Source organism: Phoenix dactylifera, chromosome 12 (genome assembly GCF_051530095.1).
Source record: "Phoenix dactylifera cultivar Ajwa chromosome 12, Ajwa_hap1_PhDact_Kaust_v1.1, whole genome shotgun sequence".
In the NCBI taxonomy this organism is placed as follows: Eukaryota; Viridiplantae; Streptophyta; class Magnoliopsida; order Arecales; family Arecaceae; genus Phoenix; species Phoenix dactylifera.
In genome coordinates this window covers 20,215,124-20,225,642 of record NC_143201.1, presented here as the reverse complement: position 1 = coordinate 20,225,642, position 10,519 = coordinate 20,215,124, and the positions used below count along the sequence as shown (strand labels likewise).

Genomic DNA, 10,519 nt, shown 5'->3' with positions numbered 1-10,519 from the left:
AGAGAGTTCTCGGGAGAAAGGCGGCGAGAGGGGTGCCGAAGCTTCCAGCGAAAGGGCGGGAAGACGCCAGAAGGCGCGCCGCAGGATCGTACGTGGCGAGTGCAAGAAGTGACACGCAGGCGTTTCAACGAGCGTCTGATTAAGATCGGACGAGGATGAAAAAATATTTTAAGTGAATCGTGCACTTGCACTACTTTTTCTGATGTCAGATTAAAATTCTAATCTTTTTTCGCAACGTAAACCGTTGGATCGCTGAAAGCACTCGAATCTCTTCCTTCCATTCCATCCCCCTCTCTCAGAGCGTCTTTGCATGATCTAGAGATCATTCTTTCGCGCACTCGAACTTCTTTTTTACAGCAGCTCATACTAATCTCGCATGAACACTACCATCTAAATCAAAAGCTAAAATGCTACATAAACGTTGAGAAATAGCTGCAGAATGGATCCATAAAATGTTTTCAAAATAATGAACAGTAGAGACGACATTCATCTGGTGGCTTGGGAGACTATTTGCCAGCCGATCAACAGGGGAGGACTTGGTATCCATTCGTTGGTTGAGTGCAAAGAGTTACTGGCGACCAAGATGGCAACCCGGTTTCTTTTAGAGCCTGAGAGCTTTTAGGGCTCATTGTTGAGGGCAAAGTACGGGGATCCTGCCCCCCACTTCGCCCTACGTGCTGGCCGTGGAGCTTTCTTTATCTGGAGAGAGATCTGTGCCCGCGTCCCAGGAGTGCTACCAAAGATCAGGTGGGAGATTGGGGACGAACGGACGATCAGCATGCTGGAGGACAGATGGCTGGCTGAGGTGGCACTGCAGGGTTGGCCCACCAAGATTGACCATGGCTGGATGGAGGGACGCAGAGTGTGTGACTTATTTGCCCAGGAGGAGCGGAGGTGGGATGCGGGTCTTGTTCAGCAGGTATTCGGGGAGCACCTTGCAGAGCATGTCCTTGCTATACCGATCCTAGAGGAGGAGACCGTGGACAGGAGGGTGTGGACCAGGATAGGGAGGACGACTGTGAGAGCTCGGGACCTCTCGTGGATTGGTAGAGGGCCCTCAGTGCGACAGATAGACTATGGCTGGATTTGGAGGATGCACATTCACCCCCAAGTGGCCCTGTTCCTGTGGAAGGTAGCTTGGCGGTGTTTACCTACTAGTGGGGTTTTGGTGAGGCGGGGAGTGAGGTTTCCTGCCGGGTGTGGAGCTTGTCAGGCGACGGAGGAGACCATCTACCATGTTCTCTTTGGGTGCCCGAGAGCCAGGCAAATATGGACTTCAGCCCAGCCTGACCAGAGGTAGTTGTGGGTGTCTACTGAGGAGTTTCTACGACATTTGGAGGCCTTGGTCTTGGGGTCTGTACAAGAGGCGAGGGGGGCTCGTGATGCCTACCTGGCCTATTACTGTTGGCTGGAGAGGAATACACGGATCTTCGATGGCGAGAGCCTCCATCCGAGGGTGGTGGCGGACCGAGCCCTACGACATGCGACGGAGATCACTGGCACTATTGAGGCTTCACTTATTGGGTTGGCCAGGGACATCTGGGGCCCTCATTCTGCTCTTGCAGCGTCCAGGACGATATTGGTATCCTGGGTGCCCCCACCCCTTGGGTTTCTCAAGGTGAACTTCGATGGTAGCATAGCAGCGGATGGGAGCTGCGGAGGAGTGAGATTTATTATCAGGGATCATGACGCCAGACTCGTGGCGGCAAGTGGGCGGAGGATTTTTGATTCATCAGTGGTGACCGCGAAGCTTAGGACGGTATGGGAGGGTGTCTTCTATGCGAGGCGGGTATTAGGTGCGGGTCGCATCCTTCTCGAGGGGGACTCGACCACGGTGATCGAGTGGATCTGGAAGGAGGTGTGCTCAGTTGAGGACCAGCCGCTACTCCACAATATCCGCAGGGCTTTGGGAGAGACTGACTCCTACCAGGCCACGCACGTATATCAGAAGGCGAACGGTGCAGCAGATTAGGTTGCTTCCTTCGCGGCTCATCACTCGGGAGGCTTTTTCTATATTGACCATGGGGCTATGCCTATGCCTTTGCGCAACATTTTGTTTTCTGATTTTATTGGTCATCTTCACACTCGTCAGGTGTGAACCACCGATATACCAAAAATAATAATAATAATAAATAGTAAAAAAAAGTGACCTAACCAGCAGTTCTATTCGCCTTCCGAACTTCACGTTCGACACAAGTCCATTTATAGCATTCCTCGAAGGTTTGTTCAGGATGTTGTACCAAACCGGCAGATGGGATCCACCATGTGATGACGCAATTGACGATGGTTGGTGCAGGAAGGAAGCAGGGCGCATGCTTAAAATTCTAGACCATGGAGAAAGATAATTCCACCACATGATGCCGGATGATGATTAAAGTTCAATTCCTAGGCATAGGACAGAGCATGATATAAATATCATTACACATACATCAGCTTACCACATATCCATGAGACCATGAGATATATCTCATAGGTACATAAAAGTATGTCCATGAGATACATCTCTTTATCCTTTAACCGCTAGAATATCTACTGAATGATGTATTATTTGTTGTAACGGTGTTATAACCTTAATGACAGTTTTTGTCACCTCCCATTGTGTTGTTGAGAAAAATAACTTGGAAAAATTTGATGGCTATTATTTTTCATTATTTCTCATTATAACGGATCCCGTAACATATTGTTTTCATCTATACCTGTTAGTTAAAAATATTATTTTAAAATACAAAATTTTTATCTCAAAATTCTCTCCAAAAATAGTTCCAACATTCAAAAAATAATATTAATTTATTTAATAAAAAGTAAAAAATAATATTATTGTTTTTCTATTATTGCCCATTATTTCATGATATCTACGTTCTAAATCGATAGAAACTGATAGAAGGTAGAAAGTTTTAAGATCCAATTTTTTAAAAAATATAAAAAATCGAGCATGCCACATCATAAGGCCATATATTTTACTAATTTTAATTTTAAAATTTTAAATTAATTGGACTTTTCTTAATAGTTTGTTTTCTAATTGAACTTTATTTTCATGCCCCTTTTCTTGCGAAAAATCAAACAGAGAGCAAAAGCAGGAGAAGAAAAGACATCTCAATGGGGCGACAAGGAAGAGTGGTTTAGGAACCTATCTCAAAATCCCATGATACGAGGTATGCTTTCTTTTCTCCGTCTCATCATCTTGCATTCTTTTATCTTTTTTTTAAAATTCTTAAAGCAACTCTTTCTATAATTCGGTCAAATGTTAGGTCTTTCCTTTCGAGAATTAGGATTTCTTTTGATCTCTTCTTCCTTTCTCGCTCTTTCCTTTAGTTTTCGATATTCTTCTCGTGCCAAAACAGGGGAGAAAAGTTTGGGTTTAGGTTAAAGAGGCTCAAATTGTTTTGTTGTCCTGAAATGATGAAAGATTTAAGCAACCATCAATTATGGAATTGGTGTTTGCCTTTGGTATCATTTGTTTTTCACCTGCAAACGTTGATTTTTTTTTTTTAACCTTGAAGGTTTGTTGCATTGGCAAGAAAGAAGGCCAGTGAAAAAAAATGGTAAGTTCCTTGGCATGTTTCTAACTGTCAACAAAAGCCAATTATCTCAAACGGCATATTCAACCAGGAGTCGAATATATTTGATCAAATATATGTCTGTTGGAGTTTGGAGAGGAGTGAAACGGCAAAGTCAAATATATATTTTTCTCGTATTATATATCTCTTATTTGTCAACATATTTACATATTTTCGTATCTTGTTAAATATTGGATGATATATTCATAGTTTTTTTAAATTTTATATATCTCTTATTTTTCAAAACATTTTTATTCTTCTAAATTTATATTTTCATGTAAATTATCAGAGAATTTTATAATTATTTCATCAGTCAATGTGTCTGTAGTCCTAATTGTAGCACAAAAATAACTCAATAGTTTTGAAACCTTTAATTCTTTTACTTCCTCCTGCATCGCTGGGTTATTTAACCAGTGTCCCCCGTTATAACACTTGTTATTTTAATAACTGTTTTAAGATTAAAAAATTGAAAATGTTGTTTTTTGAGATAAATAATGGCTGTTATAGCTGCCGTAACTGTGAATAACGATTTCGGTGGATCCATTATAACGGAATAACATGTTACTTAAAACCTTAAAACCTTAAAACCTTGGTGTTATTAAAAAATCCTAAATAAGAAGTATAGGTCACGTTTATTTGCAGACGTCATTAAGGACTATGATTTTGGTATTGACATCTGAAGTCAATATTCCGCTCATGTGTTATTCCAATTATAGGTGGTTCTTGGACTTGTCACTTGAAAACATCTTTCTTTAGTTTCCTAGGCGGATTCCGTTTCCAAGCAGCTGTGAAAACAGCTTCCACGACAGCGGGGTACGTAACAAGTGCAAGCAAAATCCTGCACGGCTGCCTTCCATGATTTTTCTGTTTTCTCCCCTAGAAAGCAAGAACCAGTTATCAACAAATTTGATTGGCAAAAGAGAAAAATTTTTTTTTTTTTTTTGGCCGGAAAAGAGGGAAGAGGGGGTGAGGTAGCAACCCCCCTCCCCTCTTCCCCTTTTGCTGGAGAATGTTCAATGCGGACAGACAAGTTTTACTCATATTCTTTCCATGAAAACTCCATGTGTGAGTACGTCACACCAATACCATCTAAGTATCGGCAGATCAAATAGCGACTTCACCGGACAAATCAGGCGGACGGCATCCGATCTCCGTATTTAATCGACGCCCGCACGTTTCGAATTTGGGCCACTCCGGTGAAATCAAAGCCTCGCTCCCACCGTGCTACCACCTCGGTGGTAAAAGAAATATGATTCGCATAATGAAATAAAAATAGACACGGAGGGATGAAAATTAGGTGGGAGAGAAGGAAAGAAACAAGAGAAAAAAATACACTCGCTCTGAATCTGTTTACATCAAGGATGAAAGCGTATATCACTAGTTTTAACCTCACCACACTGCCTTCCCAGTGCCTCTCAAACACACTGCCTTCATTCCCTTACGAAAGACCAAAGGCCAACCGTCTAGATCACTTGTACATATAGCTTTAAAAACAGGTAGGTACATTACCTGAGCTTATAAAATTTATTGTAAGAGAAACCATCAACAAATAAAACCATAGATAGATTGCAGATTCTGCCAAACTTCATGCCCTCAGAAAGGCAAGGGGGGCAAAGAGCTCAAATTGTTGGAAAGTGGCAACTGGATCCTCCTCTTTCTAAGACGCTCTGCAATGATGAAGGCAAGCTCCAACGCCTGAGATGCGTTGAGCCGTGGGTCACAGTGGGTCTGGTAGCACGATCTTAGGTCATCAAAGGTCACAGTCCGAGACCCACCGATGCACTCCGTCACGTTCTGCCCTGTCATCTCCAGATGAACGCCTCCGGGGTGGCTCCCTTCCTGCTCGTGTACATCAAAAAATGCTCGCACCTCCGCCTGCCGAGGAAGGAAACAACATTATCGCCAGCAATAAGCCAATAGAGTTTCATCTTATTAAGCATGTTTCGTGAAAGATGATCTATGGTACCCAACCTTCTAAAGGATTAGGATTTTTGAGGTCTCAAACCTCTACAAGCTCTCTGTCAACTGTAACTGTGGATCACAAAGATGCAATAAGGGATCCAAACATGCCCCTAAAAGTCCCTCTCAAATTTAGATGGGTGAGATAAAGTCAATTATTGTGAGATGGGTGATGAAGAATTAAGGTTTGATTGTGGAGAGAGCCTGAGATATGGTTGGCACGTCCAAGAAAGGCTGCAGGTTCAAATACTAAACAAGCAATGCTAAACTAACATCATTCCTTTTTAAAAAAAGTCAGAAAAATCAGGTCAGTGGGTGAAATTTTTGTTTGCGGGAGGCTTGCCATCCAACCACATGGCTCTTCTCCTAAACAAGCATTAGTTCTGATTTTTAATGTTGTTATGAGGGCTGATGTTTAGTTTAATATTTTTCTTAACTAATTTGATACAGGTAGATGATGACATTTATAAAAAATATACCACCTTTGATAGCCCCCCCTTTTTTTTTGCCATCTACAGCTCCTATGTTCCCAGACAACCAATAAGCATGTTAGTATATGCTATAGATCGACTGATCAAATTAGAAAATATGCCACTGGATATTTAATATCAAACTAGAGGAATCTTAAATATTCCATGCAAAAGAAAAGGTTAGTGCCTGGGTCAAGCTTTCATATCAATGAATAAACACAGAACACACATTAAACAACTTAGTAATGACATTTAATATAGATTTATCTCCTCCACACTAACCTTAATCGCAAATCTGAGGACCACACCAACCACTACCATGACCATTTTGGATAATTATTTTAGCGGGCAACAAGTAGATGCATGTCATTATCAATGACAACTTTGGCCCAATATACATGGTCAACATTTCTGGGTCCCCTGTCTCTCTTCCTTGAGGTTACTTGAGCATGAATAATTAAATATTCTCTTTGATAGCTTTCTGCTTTTTGTGATGAATGGAGAGACTCAAAGCTTAATGGTATCATCACAATTTTACTCAAAACTCAGGATAATTCTTCCCTAAGATTTCTTAGTACATGTTGATTAACTAATCTAGGGTTGCCTACTCTCTCTCTCTCTTTTTTTTTTTTTTTGCTCTTCACATCAACTTTTTATGTTCTATTTTACCATTTTAAGTAGTAATTTGTGACCTCCCAGCAAAACCTCAGTACATATGAAGTCAACAGTTTCCATAATACGTGGCATGGATTCATTGATTGACGAATTGGATCATCGGCTGATGAAACAGTTTAGAAGGGGAATGCCTGCCCTATGACAAGACACAGGCACTCCTCAACCACTTAATGGAGCCATAAGCCTCAGAACCCTCAGTGTTGTAGCTGATGGGCCAGAGTTGTCATGCTCCATCACCATTTTGAAAGCTCAAGGGAACAGTTGACCGATCAATTATGTATTAGTTCATGATTGAAAGAATTGATTAGAAGTAACTCCAACAAGGAAAAAGGAAACTCATTAAAATTGAAATAAACAAATAAAGTTTTTTGATGGGTCTATATGCCGTAAGGTGCTACAGAGCTACAAACATACCACCTGAAAACCAACTTTAGCTCAAAAATATGCACTTAATGTTTCACAAATAGCTTTTATATTTTCATACCTTTTATTCTACTCCAAGACATTAAAGCTAGAATTAAAATGTTAAATACAAAGTCATTAAAGAAAGCAAAAGGTTAGTTGAGATCAAGGTTTTAAATACCAGTTCCCAATTGTCCCAAGTGTCGGGACAAGATGAATTGAGAAATACCGGTTCCCAATTGTCCCATGCATCAGTATGCGATGCATCTCGTCGCACGGGTGACCCGTCCCATGATTAAAAGTCTTAATAGATGCTATTTTTGTTTAAATGAAATGCAATATATTTATAAGAGATTTAAATGCATATCAATAAAATGATAAATGAGAGGGAAGCTTCACATACCCGGATGGCATCAAAAGGTCTAGTCTTGAGGCCACAGGGGGCCTTGATGGTGTTGCCATGCATGGGATCACTGACCCAGGTGACAATTTGGCCTGCCCCACGAACTGCTCGGATGAGGTGGGGAAGCTTCACCCTCATGTTCTCAGCCCCCATCCTCGTAATTATTGTGATTCTCCCTGGCTTGTTATGAGGGTTCAGTATTTCTATCAGCTTCACCAGCTCCCTCGGGTCCATCTTATCACTTACCTGCGTCAATTCATCCATTGAAGCACCTATATTTAGTCTCCACACAAGCACATACTAATCGGAGTTTCTTTGGAAGGAAAAAAGGGAATTCTTGTAGCTACCTTGATGCCAAGGGGATTGGCAAGGCCACGAAGGAACTCAACATGGGCTCCGTCAAGCTGGCGAGTGCGCTCCCCAACCCAGAGGAAGTGGGCAGAGCAGTCATAAAAGAGGCCAGAGGTAGAGTCCTCACGAGTGAGGGCCTGCTCGTAAGGGAGGAGAAGGCACTCATGAGAGGTCCAGAACTCAGTCATTGTCATGATGGGGTGGTCCACTGTTAGCCCTGCTGCTGACATGAACCCCAGTGCCTCATCCACTCGGTGGGCAAGCTCTCGGTACCTGTAAGCTCGTTCCCACAGAAACACCAAGACAAGGAGCAAGTTTTAGATTTTGGATTTCAAAAATGTCTCGACGGTACCTAGAACAGGTCTCAGTCTTGACTTAGGAATTGACTATTGGATTCTAGAATCTCTTGTTTTTTTCCCTGAATTAGGAACAAAGTCGCAGTCCATAATTTCTTTTTCTCTTTAGGATGTTGAAGGCATATATTTTTATCTTTCCCAGTCGAGTCACTTTCTTGTCTAGAGGACTGAACTCTTGATAAATGCACTCCTTAATTTTGGTAGATATCTTTTTCCAATCTCTAAGATAAAACCGAAAGAAAAAAAAAGCAGGGAATATTCTAATATTGACAGCTTAGAACATTACAGAGGAAAGATATAATAGTGTGGAATAACAGGCCAAATAGTAGAGTGAAATTCATGCAAATATATTTTATATTTCTAGATGTCACAATTTCCTTACTATGAATTGTGGAAGTCAATCTGTTATTTGTCGGTGCTGGATTTAATATGTATCTAGAATAATATGTATATTTATCATAAGAAACCAAATTCATTTATAAAATAAATTGATCAACGCAACTTTTATAGAGAAAAACTGATTCAAAATTCAGCAATATTAAGTTCTACAAGAGTTTATATGATAACTCCAATTCTTCTTCGTTCTCGTAAGATAAAGGCATATAATGAATATTATGAAGAGCTCAAGATAAAGGCATATAATGAATATTACGAAGAACTCGGAACCTCTGCTCTGATACCATGTTGAAAACACCACTTGTCCTAAAAGCATAAGCTTATAGAATGAGGTATATTTATTTATATATTTTATATTTTCTAACACTCCCGATGAGGTAGATTTATTTATATATTTTATAATAAGAAGAATTCAAAGCTAACGTATAAATATTAATCATTTCTACAGAAAAGAAACAGCACAACACCTATCAACCTTTTTGAGAAAAGACTGATATTCGAACAAAATAACTATGATAAGCGCGAACACTACATAAAGTTTAAAACCAGACAAAACTTTTCAAATAGACTAAGAAACAAACAGCAATCTAATTTGTGGCGATGAAACAGATCCCTCGAAACCAAGATCAGTAGAAAAAACTTCACACTACTCACCGGTCTCCCTGCTCACTGTGCTCGGCAAAGTCGAGATTCCACTGCGTCACCCGCTGCATCGCGGCGTACCCTCCGGTGGCGAAGGCCCGGAGGAGGTTAAGCGTCGTCGCCGCCTGGCAGTAGGCCCTGATCATCCTGTCGGGGTCCGGCGTCCTCGACTTTTCGTCAAACGCGTCGCTGTTAATGTTATCCCCTCTATAGCTCGGAAGCTTCACCCCGTTCCGCACCTCGAACGGGTCCGACCTCGGCTTCGCGAACTGGCCCGCCATCCGCCCCACCTGCGCCACCACCGAATCGAGCGATCACGGCCCTAGATCCCGCCAATCCGACGGCCCAGAATCCAGATCGCAGGGGAATGGAAAGGGCATCTTACCTTGACGACGGGCATCTGGCCGCCGAACATGAGGACGGCGCCCATCTGGAGGAGGACGCGGAAGGTGTCTCGGATGTTGTTGGCGTTGAACTCCTTAAAGCTCTCGGCGCAGTCGCCGCCCTGAAGGAGGAAGGCCTTGCCGACGGCGGCGTCGGCGAGGCGTTCCTCGAGGTGGCGAGCCTCGCCGGCGAACACAATCGGCGGGAAGCTCTCCATCGTCCGGAGCACCGACTCGAACTCCTTCTTGTCCGGGTACTCCGGCAGCTGGAGCGCCTTCTTCGACTTCCAGCTGTCCAGCGACCACTTCACCGGCGCGGCCGTGGCCGCCGGGATCTTCTCGGCGACGGCCGGGTTCTTGGCGGGCTCCGCCGCATGGACGGCCGATATCGGACGGGGGGCGGCGCGGCGGCGCTGGGCGGGGAGAAGGGAAGCGAGGCGGTGCCGCTGGCCGCCGGCGGTGGCGGAGGAAGAGAGTTGGTGGAGGGGGTTGGTGGCGGAGAGAGTGGAGCTGCTCACTAGGGCCATTTCCTTCTCTCTCTTCCTTCCTTTCTTTGTTCGTTTGTCTCGAAAGAGAATGAGAGAGAGAGAGAGAGAGAGAGAGAGAGAGCCCTGGGAGGGCTCGAGGGGAAAGAGGGGGATTTATGGGGCGGAATGCGAACAACCTGAGCGGGGGTTGGTGGTGTGGTAGTTGAGGAAGAGGAAGGGTATTTCGGGTATGGGACCAAGAAAATTCTAAGATACAGTGGACTTAGACCGTGCATAATCTCCTATCTATAAGTTGATAAAATTGTGGATTAAAATATCTATATCTATATCGGCTAATTATTTACCTAACCTGCTACGGTGAATCCGATGGGGACGGCTTCGAGCCCAACCGCAGGGGGCAGGTCTCTTTTTTCCTTTTTCAGATTTTAATTTTCGAG

At 43.1% G+C, this 10,519-nt stretch overlaps 1 protein-coding gene across 1 annotated transcript; it reads right to left on the bottom strand.

Annotated features, from left to right (window-relative positions):
- Nucleotides 1-4,870: 4,870 nt before the first annotated feature.
- Nucleotides 4,871-10,337, bottom strand: LOC103701771 (phospho-2-dehydro-3-deoxyheptonate aldolase 2, chloroplastic-like). The gene is made up of 5 exons (XM_008783941.4): nt 9,597-10,337; nt 9,224-9,501; nt 7,814-8,090; nt 7,467-7,712; nt 4,871-5,432 (listed from the first exon to the last, which is right to left on the bottom strand). Exons 1-5 carry the CDS (start codon nt 10,119-10,121, stop codon nt 5,151-5,153), a joined length of 1,608 nt encoding a protein of 535 aa, XP_008782163.3. The 5' UTR covers nt 10,122-10,337; the 3' UTR covers nt 4,871-5,150.
- Between the last annotated feature and the right edge of the window lie 182 nt (nt 10,338-10,519).

Excerpts from the sequence above, each read along its gene's own strand:
- LOC103701771 (XM_008783941.4), bottom strand. The coding sequence starts at position 10,121 with ATGGCCCTAGTGAGCAGCTCCACTCTCTCCGCCACCAACCCCCTCCAC. Across the intron at positions 8,091-9,223 it reads CACAGTGAGCAGGGAGACCG|GTACCGAGAGCTTGCCCACC; the intron begins GTGAGTAGTGTG and ends ACGAGCTTACAG. Across the intron at positions 7,713-7,813 it reads CCAATCCCCTTGGCATCAAG|GTAAGTGATAAGATGGACCC; the intron begins GTAGCTACAAGA and ends GAATTGACGCAG.